This window comes from Salmo salar, chromosome ssa14 (genome assembly GCF_905237065.1).
Source record: "Salmo salar chromosome ssa14, Ssal_v3.1, whole genome shotgun sequence".
NCBI classification, from domain to species: Eukaryota; Metazoa; Chordata; class Actinopteri; order Salmoniformes; family Salmonidae; genus Salmo; species Salmo salar.
In genome coordinates, this window is record NC_059455.1 from 89795310 (window position 1) to 89808630 (window position 13321).

General features: G+C 42.8%; 1 protein-coding gene across 4 annotated transcripts in view; it reads right to left on the reverse strand.

The window, feature by feature from the left end:
• Positions 1-13009, reverse strand: part of LOC106570560 (rho family-interacting cell polarization regulator 2) — a 96145-nt gene extending 83136 nt beyond the window's left edge. For all 4 annotated transcript variants that reach the window (XM_045694931.1, XM_045694928.1, XM_045694930.1 and 1 more), the window contains exon 1: positions 12572-13009. In XM_045694931.1, coding sequence (XP_045550887.1) covers positions 12572-12704 — 133 coding nt within the window. In that variant the 5' untranslated portion in view covers positions 12705-13009. The remainder of the gene's footprint in view (positions 1-12571) is intronic.
• Positions 13010-13321: the final 312 nt, after the last annotated feature.

The following is a 13321-nucleotide window of genomic DNA, read 5'->3' on the forward strand; positions in this document are numbered from 1 at the left end:
CACCAGTCTCCATACACAGTACAGACAGTCATAGTCTTTATCCGATTATTCTGACCATGAAGGTTGGTTAGAGGCTGTTGCTTAGAGATGGTCAGTTCGAGGCTATCAGTTAGAGCCTGCGTGTGTACGTTAGAGGCTGTCGGTTAGAGTCTGTCGGTTAGAGGCTGTCGGTTAGAGTCTGTCGGTTAGAGTCTGTCGGTTAGAGTCTGTCGGTTAGAGGCTGTATGTTAGAGACAGTTAGAGGCTGTCGGTTAGAGGCTGTCGGTTAGAGGCTGTCGGTTAGAGTCTGTCGGTTAGAGGCTGTCGGTTAGAGGCTGTCGGTTAGAGCCTGTATGTTAGAGACAGTTAGAGGCTGTCGGTTAGAGGCTGTCGGTTAGAAACTGTATGTTAGAGACAGTTAGAGGCTGTCGGTTAGAGGCTGTCGGTTAGAGCCTGTATGTTAGAGACAGTTAGAGGCTGTCGGTTAGAAACTGTATGTTAGAGACAGTTAGAGGCTGTCGGTTAGAAACTGTATGTTAGAGACAGTTAGAGGCTGTCGGTTAGAAACTGTATGTTAGAGACAGTTAGAGGCTGTCGGTTAGAGCCTGTATGTTAGAGACAGTTAGAGGCTGTCGGTTAGAGGCTGTCGGTTAGAGCCTGTATGTTAGAGACAGTTAGAGGCTGTCGGTTAGAAACTGTATGTTAGAGCCAGTTAGAGGCTGTCGGTTAGAAACTGTATGTTAGAGACAGTTAGAGGCTGTCGGTTAGAAACTGTATGTTAGAGACAGTTAGAGGCTGTCGGTTAGAAACTGTATGTTAGAGACAGTTAGAGGCTGTCGGTTAGAAACTGTATGTTAGAGACAGTTAGAGGATGTCGGTTAGAGGCTGTTGGTTAGAAACTGCATGTTAGAGGCAGTTAGAGGCTGTCGGTTAGAGGCTGTCGGTTAGAGCCTGTATGTTAGAGACAGTTAGAGCCTGTCGGTTAGAAACTGTATGTTAGAGACAGTTAGAGGCTGTCGGTTAGAGCCTGTATGTTAGAGACAGTTAGAGGCTGTCGGTTAGAAACTGTACGTTAGAAACAGTTAGAGGCTGTCGGTTAGAAACTGTATGTTAGAGACAGTTAGAGGCTGTCGGTTAGAGGATGTCGGTTAGAGCCTGTATGTTAGAGACAGTTAGAGGCTGTTGGTTAGAGGCTGTCGGTTAGAGCCTGTATGTTAGAGACACCCTATAGGCTGTCGGTTAGAAACTGTATGTTAGAGACAGTTAGAGGCTGTCGGTTAGAAACTGTATGTTAGAGACAGTTAGAGGTTGACGGTTAGAGGCTGTCGGTTAGAGACAGTTAGAGGCTGTCGGTTAGAAACTGTATGTTAGAGACAGTTAGAGGCTGTCGGTTAGAAACTGTATGTTAGAGACAGTTAGAGGCTGTCGGTTAGAAACTGTATGTTAGAGACAGTTAGAGGCTGTCGGTTAGAAACTGTATGTTAGAGACAGTTAGAGGATGTCGGTTAGAGGCTGTTGGTTAGAAACTGCATGTTAGAGAAGTTAGAGGCTGTCGGTTAGAGGCTGTCGGTTAGAGCCTGTATGTTAGAGACAGTTAGAGCCTGTCGGTTAGAAACTGTATGTTAGAGACAGTTAGAGGCTGTCGGTTAGAGCCTGTATGTTAGAGACAGTTAGAGGCTGTCGGTTAGAAACTGTACGTTAGAAACAGTTAGAGGCTGTCGGTTAGAAACTGTATGTTAGAGACAGTTAGAGGCTGTCGGTTAGAGGATGTCGGTTAGAGCCTGTATGTTAGAGACAGTTAGAGGCTGTTGGTTAGAGGCTGTCGGTTAGAGCCTGTATGTTAGAGACACCCTATAGGCTGTCGGTTAGAAACTGTATGTTAGAGACAGTTAGAGGCTGTCGGTTAGAAACTGTATGTTAGAGACAGTTAGAGGTTGACGGTTAGAGGCTGTCGGTTAGAGACAGTTAGAGGCTGTCGGTTAGAAACTGTATGTTAGAGGTTGACGGTTAAAGGCTGTTAATTAGAGAATGTCGTTTAGAGGTTGACGGTTAAAGGCTGTTAATTAGAGAATGTCGTTTAGAGGTTGACGGTTAAAGGCTGTTAATTAGAGAATGTCGTTTAGAGGTTGAGGGTTGGAGGCTGTCTGTTAGAAGCTGTCGGTTAATGGCTACCGGTTAGAGTCTGTCGGTTAGAGGCTGTATGTTAGAGTGTTGAAGTTTAGCTCGGCCCAACTCCAGAGAGAAAGATAAACAGTGTGTGTGAGTGTTTTTACTTGGCTTCCAGAGAATCTTCACACTGTGTGTGTTTAAACAGTGTGTGTGTGTTGTGTATTTAAACAGTGTGTGTGTTGTGTATTTAAACAGTGTGTGAGTTGTGTGTTTAAACAGTGTGTGTGTTAAACAGTGTGTGTTGTGTATTTAAACAGTTGGTGTGTGTTGTGTATTTAAACGGTGTGTGTGTTTAAACAGTGTGTGTGAGTTGTGTATTTAAACAGTGTGTGAGTTGTGTATTTAAACAGTGTGTGTGTTGTGTATTTAAACAGTGTGTGAGTTGTGTGTTTAAACAGTGTGTGTGTTTAAACAGTGTGTGTGTTTAAACAGTGTGTGTGTTGTGTATTTAAACAGTGTGTGTGTGTTGTGTATTTAAACAGTGTGTGAGTTGTGTATTTAAACAGTGTGTGAGTTGTGTATTTAAACAGTGTGTGAGTTGTGTGTTTAAACGGTGTGTGAGTTGTGTGTTTAAACGGTGTGTGTTGTGTGTTTAAACAGTGTGTGTGTTTAAACAGTGTGTGTGTTTAAACAGTGTGTGTGTTGTGTATTTAAACAGTGTGTGAGTTGTGTGTTTAAACGGTGTGTGTTGTGTGTTTAAACAGTGTGTGAGTTGTGTGTTTAAACAGTGTGTGTGTTGTGTGTTTAAACAGTGTGTGTGAGTTGTGTATTTAAACAGTGTGTGAGTTGTGTATTTAAACAGTGTGTGAGTTGTGTATTTAAACAGTGTGTGTGTTGTGTATTTAAACAGTGTGTGAGTTGTGTGTTTAAACGGTGTGTGTGTGTTTAAACAGTGTGTGTGAGTTGTGTATTTAAACGGTGTGTGAGTTGTGTGTTTAAACGGTGTGTGTGTGTTTAAACAGTGTGTGTGAGTTGTGTATTTAAACAGTGTGTGTGTTATGTGTTTAAACAGTGTGTGTGTTATGTGTTTAAATGGTGTGTGAGTTGTGTATTTAAACAGTGTGTGAGTTGTGTGTTTAAACGGTGTGTGTGAGTTGTGTGTTTAAACAGTGTGTGTGTTGTGTATTTAAACGGTGTGTGAGTTGTGTATTTAAACAGTGTGTGTGAGTTGTGTGTTTAAACAGTGTGTGAGTTGTGTGTTTAAACAGTGTGTGAGTTGTGTGTTTAAACGGTGTGTGAGTTGTGTGTTTAAACGGTGTGTGTGTGTTGTGTGTTTAAACAGTGTGTGAGTTATGTGTTTAAACAGTGTGTGAGTTGTGTGTTTAAACGGTGTGTGTGAGTTGTGTGTTTAAACAGTGTGTGAGTTGTGTGTTTAAACGGTGTGTGAGTTGTGTGTTTAAATGGTGTGTGTGAGTTGTGTGTTTAAACGGTGTGTGTGAGTTGTGTATTTAAACGGTGTGTGAGTTGTGTGTTTAAACGGTGTGTGAGTTGTGTGTTTAAACGGTGTGTGTGAGTTGTGTGTTTAAACGGTGTGTGTGAGTTGTGTGTTTAAACAGTGTGTGAGTTGTGTGTTTAAACAGTGTGTGAGTTGTGTGTTTAAACAGTGTGTGAGTTGTGTGTTTAAACAGTGTGCGAGTTGTGTATTTAAACAGTGTGTGAGTTGTGTATTTAAACAGTGTGTGAGTTGTGTATTTAAACAGTGTGTGAGTTGTGTATTTAAACAGTGTGTGAGTTGTGTATTTAAACAGTGTGTGTGTTGTGTATTTAAACAGTGTGTGTGTTGTGTATTTAAACAGTTTGTGAGTTATGTGTTTAAACAGTGTGTGAGTTGTGTGTTTAAACAGTGTGTGAGTTGTGTGTTTAAACAGTGTGTGAGTTGTGTGTTTAAACGGTGTGTGTGAGTTGTGTGTTTAAACGGTGTGTGTGAGTTGTGTGTTTAAACAGTGTGTGAGTTGTGTGTTTAAACAGTGTGTGAGTTGTGTGTTTAAACAGTGTGTGAGTTGTGTGTTTAAACAGTGTGTGAGTTGTGTGTTTAAACAGTGTGTGAGTTGTGAGTTTAAACAGTGTGTGTGTTGTGTATTTAAACGGTGTGTGAGTTGTGTGTTTAAACGGTGTGTGTGAGTTGTGTGTTTAAACAGTGTGTGAGTTGTGTGTTTAAACGGTGTGTGAGTTGTGTGTTTAAACAGTGTGTGAGTTGTGTGTTTAAACGGTGTGTGAGTTATGTGTCTTTTTCTTGGTTCCAGAGAGTCTCTGGGCAGACTAGTTTCAGCCTGAGTGCAGAGGTCAGGCCTGTCTGTTTGTAAGCCCTATTGCGGTCGGAAAAGAGGAGGAGGAGAGGAGGAGGAGAGGAGTGCAGGAGTAGGAAGGGGTGTGTGTGTGTGTGTGTGTGTGTGTGTGTGTGTGTGTGTGTGTGTGTGTGTGTGTGTGTGTGTGTGTGTGTGTGTGTGTGTGTGTGTGTGTGTGTGTGTGTGTGTGTGTGTGTGTGTGTTCTCTAGGCCTGGAGTGGTGTGTCAATGTTCCCTCCAATTTCTTGGGCTACTGAACTAATTTCAGGTCTGCTGAGCGCAAACTTGAACGTTGTGAAAATTCTGTGCAACTTCCTGTGTGCATGTACTGTGAAGATGTCATGAATTTATCAGTTCTCTGACATTACTCATCTTGTACTAATTTCACCCTTTAACAATAATCATCCACCATTGTTCCTCGGACAGTATTGGGATATTGGTACTAGTTGTGAACAGACAGTGTCACACACAAAACCGTAATTGTTCCTCTCAGTTGTCAGACGCCCAAAACATCAGCGCTCTCTGATTCATTTCCAGGGAAAAGCTAACCATGCCACTCAAAGGCACAATATGATGACTGAACACATTGTGTTGAGACACTGGCAGACTTCATAATGTTGAGATCCCGCTTCAGATCCAGACTTCGTAATGTTGAGATCCCGCTTCAGATTCAGACTTTGTAATGTTGAGATCCCGCTTCAGATCCAGACTTCGTAATGATGAGAACCCGCTTCAGATCCAGACTTCGTAATGTTGAGATCCCGCTTCAGATCCAGATCAACTGATACCGTCTCAACACTGAGCCTGTCAAACCCTGAGTCTGTTGAGATAAATCATCTGTCACTCCCTCCCTCCTCCTTCACCTCATCAATCATTACACAGAGAGAGGGATAAAGAAAGAGAGGGTGTGTGTGTGTGCGTCTCCTGTGTAATACAGTACAACCTCAGTAGGCTCCACGAGGCCCCTGTCAGGATCTAGTTTCCTGGGTTGCAGCAGCACAAGACATGTCTAGACAAGGAGAGGCTCACAGAATATATGGATTTGTGAAACCTGATACTGCTTCTTGTATCGGTCATCCTGCCTGGGTCACTGCATATTACAGGTTCTAACACACACATACAGTACAAACACACACACACACACACACACACACACACACACACACACACACACACACACACACACACACACACACACACACACACACACACACACACACACACACACACACACACACACACACACACACACACACGCACACTCCTTTCTGGCTCTTGCTGGCTACAGTAGCACACACTGAGCTGCCTTGTGGTTCAGCGAGAAAAGTCAGAGATATATTTGTCCTCTGTTTCACCCTGGGGCTGTAGTAACATTTTCTATAGATGACAACATGGCGGTGCTCTAGGGTCACGTGGTGTAGTGTGTCACAGGTGCACCGCAGAAGGGGTTGAGTTCATTGAACTTCATTCTAGCTATGCTTTCTGGTAAGTGTAGAGGGGGCTTATAGGCCACAGGTGAACAAGGCCAATTAAAGCTTGGCTAAAGCACATCAGATTACACTAAATTTGTATGAAATGTGCTATATAAATAAAGATTGATGTGATTTGAACTGTGTGGGGCTGTATAGCTTCGGTATCACTGTGGCTCTTCAAGCAAGAGCCTGCAATGGTGTGCTAAATGCTGTACCACTCTGACTGATCAAGCCCATAGGAAGGGAGGAGCATGTATCACAACGAGGGATCTGATTGGAGGAGAGGCTCCTAGACCAGGTAGTGTAACAGTACTATACAGGACCCAGGTACACTACTATTATATAGGCCTACAAGTACAGGTACACTACTATTATATAGGCCTACAGGTACAGGTACACTACTGTTATATAGGCCTACAGGTACAGGTACACTACTGTTATATAGGCCTACAGGTACAGGTACACTACTGTTATATAGGCCTACAGGTACAGGTACACTACTGTTATATAGGCCTACAGGTACAGGTACACTACTATTATATAGGCCTACAAGTACAGGTACACTACTATTATATAGGCCTACAGGTACAGGTACACTACTGTTATATAGGCCTACAAGTACAGGTACACTACTATTATATAGGCCTACAGGTACAGGTACACTACTGTTATATAGGCCTACAGGTACAGGTACACTACTGTTATATAGGCCTACAGGTACAGGTACACTACTGTTATATAGGCCTACAGGTACAGGTACACTACTGTTATATAGGCCTACAGGTACAGGTACACTACTGTTATATAGGCCTACAGGTACAGGTACACTACTGTTATATAGGCCTACAGGTACAGGTACACTACTGTTATATAGGCCTACAAGGAGCTTTCAGAAACATCTCTCCTCTTGCTGAAGTGGCACCTTTCTTTGGGTTTTTCTGTCCCTACTGACCCAGTAAACTCTCCTTCCCTGCTAACACTAGTGCTTAATGTCTTTCTTGGACTACATCGGACCCCGTTTCCTGTCAGAACTCACAATCAACGCTCTTTGGGATGTACAGACTCACCACTTTCCGCAATCTTCCCGCAGGCTGCTAGGCCTCTGCCAATGTAGTCCTTTATATAACTTATGGAGACCACATAATTACACCGCCTTTTTCTTCTTTTCATTTATATCACATTTGTTTTGCTTGATTGAATGAAAACATACTACTACTAATAATACTACTAATAATAATACTAATAACACTAATAATACTAGTAGTACTGCTACTAATAATAATACTAATAATACTAGTAGTACTACTACTACTAATAATACTAATAATACTAATAACACTAATAATACTAGTACTACTACTACTAATAATACGAATAACACAAATAATAATAATACTAATAACACTAATAATACTAGTACTACTAATAACACTAATAATACTAGTACTACTAATAACACTAATAATACTAGTACTACTAATAATAATAATAATACTAAAAAGAATAATAATAATACTAATAATACTACTACTAATAATCATAATACTAATAATACTAGTACTACTACTACTAATAATAATAATACTAATAATAAAAATAATAATATGAATAATAACGCACGGCTCTCAACCTTCGCCTCTCCCGAGTCCGCACGGGAGTTGCAGCGATGAGACAAGACTGTAACTATCATTTGGATACCACAAAATTGGGGAGAAAAAGGGCAACAACAAAAAGTTTTCTCAAATAAAACAAATAAAAATAATAGCCTAATAAGTCATTTAGGGAAGTGACTTATTCTTTATCCACTGTCACACCATTACCAGTCAGGATTCAGGAAATAAGATTGAAAACAACTGCAATAGTGGACTGATTTAGGAAACTTGGAGAAGGTTAAAGGTCTGTTTGAAATCTGTCATCACAGTTTCATAAGGTACAGTAAACCGCAGTTGCAGACTCTACCATGAGAGACATATTGCCACTGTATCAGCATAATTATTTGTTTTAGAGTATCAAAGCATTTTCAGTGTCATTGTTTCATCATACATGAACTACTCCAAAGAGAGAGAGAAGACGGGAGAGAGAGAGAGAGAAAACGGGAGAGAGAGAGAAAACGGGAGAGAGAGAGAGAAAAGAGTATGAAAGAGAGCTCTGAGCCGATCTCCACCCCTCTATAGTACTACAGCACTCTGCTATTTCTGCTGCCACACTCGACCGCAGGGAAACGTGCCACCTAAGTCATAATTGACTCTATGGCAGCCTAACATGCTGACCACACTGCCCCCGTTGCGTGCGCGATAGATGCAAAATACATTTTTAAATCGTTGCACCCACACTGCTCATGCGTGTCAACAAGTGTCAGCGTAGCCTGCCGCTAAAATATAACTGGTTCTATTTGTGACGATTGACAAGCTGCAAGACCCGCCTCTCCCATCTCCTCATTGGTTTTTAGGAGTACATACCCACGTGGTTGATTGAAAGATGAACTGAGGTCCATACTCCAGTCCAGTTGGTAGTGGTAATGCACCTTAAAGTTGGTTGCCAACCGCCATATAAAGTCAGAAGAAGAAGAAGACTGAAGGAGGAGACTAAGTGGTCAACATTAAATGGTCAACAAACGTTACAAAAAAATCAAAACAGTAAAATGACCTGACCAACAAAAAATACTATGTTTCGTCCTTAACAATGGGATTCGTCCCAAGGCGGGAAGCAAGACAACAAGAATAAACCGCAAAATAAGCCCTTAGCAATTTTGGCCACTTCATCTCTTCCTGTCTGATACTATGCATGCATTTCTTTTAACTAGGCAAGTCTAGGAACAGTGGGTTAACCTTGTTCAGGAGCAGAACGACAGATCTTTACCTTGTCAGGTCAGGGATTTGATATTATAACTTTTCGGTTACTGGCCCAACGCTCTAACCACTAGGCTACCTGCCACCCCCATGCATACAAGGACTGGACATTTTTCATGAAGCTATTAATGGAAAAATGCAACAATAGCAAGGCTATCGATGTCTAGTGAAAATCCTATAACATACTATTGAACATGCAATTCCAGCAATGAAGCAACTAATAAAACGTGGAAAACACTGTTCTAAACAGCACGCGCTAATGGGAGCGGTTCCACACGAGATAAAACACTGTTCTAAACAGCACGCGCTAATGGGAGCGGTTCCACACGAGATAAAACACTGTTCTAAACAGCACACACTAATGGGAGCGGTTCCACACGAGATAAAACACTGTTCTAAACAGCACACACTAATGGGAGCGGTTCCACACGAGATAAAACACTGTTCTAAACAGCACACACTAATGGGAGCGGTTCCACACGAGATAAAACACTGTTCTAAACAGCACGCGCTAATGGGAGCGGTTCCACACGAGATAAAACACTGTTCTAAACAGCACACACTAATGGGAGCGGTTCCACACGAGATAAAACACTGTTCTAAACAGCACACACTAATGGGAGCGGTTCCACACGAGATAAAACACTGTTCTAAACAGCACGCGCTAATGGGAGCGGTTCCACACGAGATAAAACACTAAAACACTAACGATGAGGAAGTTTTTATAAAATAATTGCCTCCACATTTCTATGGATGGATTTTGGCAAGGCTACTTTGAAACAAGAAAAGAAATGCCTCATTCATTTGAAGTAAAGTGTTCAGGTTTCAAACAATTACACAGCCTCAAGCTGACGTTAGTGGGGCTCCCGAGTGGCACAGCGGTCTAAGGCACTGCATCTCAGTGTTAGAGGCGTCACTACAGACCCTGGTTTGATTCCAGGCAGTATCACAACCGGCCGTGATTGGGAGTCCCATAGGGCGGTGCACAATTGGCCCAGCATCGTCCGGGTTAGGGCTTGGCCAGGGTAGACCGTCATTGTAAATAAGAATTTGTTCTTAACTGACTTGCCTAGTTGAATAAATAAAATAAACGTTGCAAAGAGGTGGGTGATGTGCTGATAGTCAACAGTAGGCAGTCTATAGCCTATGCATCTAAATGCAACTTTACCAGTTGAGATTGAGAAATAAAATAACTCCTTTTTAATCGTGGCCACCAAAGTTTTTAATATGCGACTGCATTTAGAATTGTTTTTTGTTGTGCAATGACTGGGCTGACCAATGACTGGGCTGACCAATGACTGGGCTGACCAATTACTGGGCTTCCAAAAGCAGGTTTCACCCAAGTAGCCTACATGCTTTTCGAGGAGCTACTCTTAGCTGTCTGACAGGTGGTAGGCTATTCCGCTCAAACTAGGCTCTCTGTATGCTGTACACATGACGAATAACGAAAATACAAACGAGCCAATTGAATTAACCCATAGAACGATAAGCATGACCGGTCAAATGTATTTTCTGCAGCTAACCGATTAACGGTTAACCGTAAGCGTGTGTGTCTACCTCCTGGCTGTGTTTTTGCTCACAAGGACAGAAGTGACATTACCATTGGCTCATTTAATTTACTGCAAAGTGGGTCAACCAACCTAGACATTATCATACATTACAGGACCAACATGGTGCATGAATCTGAATCTAGGAATACCCTGCATATTGTTTATTATAGGAAGGGAAAGGGAAAGGGGCAATACCCAGTCAGTTGTACAACTGAATGCATTCAACTGAAATGTGTCTTCCGCATTGATTGTATGTATGTTTCACTAGAGACATTAAAATGTTGTTTTTATACATTACCATAATAAGTATTGCAATAGCAAGCTAGTTTGCATATAGCGTTTTCAACAGCTGAAGTGGAGTGGCTCATATATAATGGGTGGAAGACTAGTGCAAGAGAAAGAAAATGATTTCACCAGCTGTTAGTAGTTGTACTTCCCCTTGATACTGTCCAAACTGCTACGTCCCAAAACATTCACTTCATCATTCAATTCTCTTACGTCACAGTGGAAAATGCAATGCACATTATGATTATATTGGGTTAAAATACTCTCTTGTGGTATATAATGTTTGGTTTAAAACATCTGCCAGTTATACAAGAACACCCACACAAGGCTCTCTTCTCTGCTGCCTTCTAAAAAGTTGAACATCGATCAACAAGCAGCACAGAGACAGCAGAAAGGGAACTGTGCAAAACCAATGTAATCTTTCAAAATGTAATTCTCTGGTAGCACAAAGTCAATCACTGGTCAATATGGTGATGACATCACCTCAGCTCTGTCTAAACCCACACTGGTCAATATGGTGATGACATCACCTCAGCTCTGTCTAAACCCACACTGGTCAATATGGTGATGACATCACCTCAGCACTGTCTAAACCCACACTGGTCAATATGGTGATGACGTCACCTCAGCTCTGTCTAAACCCACACTGGTCAATATGGTGATGACATCACCTCAGCTCGGTCTAAACCCACACTGGTCAATATGGTGATGACATCACCTCAGCTCTGTCTAAACCCACACTGGTCAATATGGTGATGACATCACCTCAGCTCTGTCTAAACCCACACTGGTCAATATGGTGATGACATCACCTCAGCTCGGTCTAAACCCACACTGGTCAATATGGTGATGACATCACCTCAGCTCTGTCTAAACCCACACTGGTCAATATGGTGATGACATCACCTCAGCACTGTCTAAACCCACACTGGTCAATATGGTGATGACATCACCTCAGCTCTGTCTAAACCCACACTGGTCAATATGGTGATGACATCACCTCAGCACTGTCTAAACCCACACTGGTCAATATGGTGATGACATCACCTCAGCTCTGTCTAAACCCACACTGGGAACCTTTTCAATCCACACTACATTTAGTATCAGTCATCACCTGTCTTTAGTATCAGTTATCACCTCATCACGTCTTTAGTGTCAGTCATCACCTCAACGCTAGTGTGTCCTTCCCACCCATCCATAGCCCCGATGCCCCTCCTTCAGTCCCCCCTCATGGTGCCATCCATAGCCCCGATGCACCTCCTTCAGTCCCCCCTCATGGTGCCATCCATAGCCCTGATGCCCCTCCTTCAGTCCCCCCTTATGGTGCCATCCGTAGCCCCGATGCCCCTGCTTCAGTCCCCCCTCATGGTGCCATCCATAGCCTCTCAGTAAAGTGCAGTACATTGATCCCATGGAGCACCCATCCATAACAAGTATAACCGTCTACAGGTGTAATACATTAAGACTTGTCATGAGTACGTATGACCACCTTAAAATGATGACTAGGGAGCAGCCGTTGACACATGGAGCACCGTGCTGGGGCTCCCATCTATCCTGCTATCATAGGAGATACCCACTGAACACAGACATCGTTTCAACATTTAGATTTGATTTGAGTTGTCAACTAATGTGAATTCAATATGAACTCAACAAACATTTGAAGCATGTTATTGGATTTAGATTAAAAGTTGGGTGAAAAAAATGACAAACATTATGGAAATTCCTTTAAGTTGATGACTTTTTACAAAATCAAATCACTTTTCCACAAATGATTCAAAATCCTCTCTTTGATTTTTGTTGTTTAAATTACATGTACGTGGAAACAACGTTGATTCAACCAGTTTGTGCCCAGTGGGTTCAGGGCCACCTAACCACAGACCCAAAGCCTCTACACCCGTCTCCTTTATGGTGCCTCCTACACTGACCCCATGTAGCACCAGGAGCACCTATCTATCCCCAAACACGTAAAGCAGTCCTCTTACCATCATAGATGATGCCATCCTCCATTTCCTCACGCATCACTTCATTTAGGTCATCTTGATCCTCGCCGATGTCGGCCATAGCCATCACTTCATTTAGGTCATCTTGATCCTCGCCGATGTCAGCCATAGCCATCACTTCTTTACCCCTTCTTTCCCCTCTCTGGGTGGTTAAGCGTTGGTGGGTTTGTTTCTGTGCGACCGGGTGACTCGAGTGTAAAATTGAATCAGAGCTGTGTTGGCCTCTTCTTCCTGCTCCGGGTGATGGATGGCCGCTCCCCGTCAGGAATCAGATCCAGCCTGAGTAGAGAAGCTAGGCAGGCAGACAATGACTGAGAGCTGCTCTTCGTCTGCCTGATCACTCCCTGCACCAGGCCTGTGTGTGTGGGGATGGATGGATGGACGGGAGTGTGTGTGAGAGTGTGTGTGTGTGTGTGTGTGGGAAGCCCTCACCACTACCACCACCGAGTTTTATCAACACAGATGATTTCATAATTTCCTGTGTGAAAGCGAGAGAATTCAAGTACACTTGTTGTGTGTGGTGTGTGTGCGTGTGTGTGTGGTGTGTGTGTGTGTGTGTTTGTGCGTGTGGTGTACGTGTGGTGTGTGTGTGTGTGTGTGTGTGTGTGTGTGTGTGTGTGTGTGTGTGTGTGTGTGTGTGTGTGTGTGTGTGTGTGTGTGTGTGCATGTGGTGTGTGTGTGCACGTGTGTGTGTGTGTGTGTGCGCGCGCACATGAACATTTAGGAGCACTA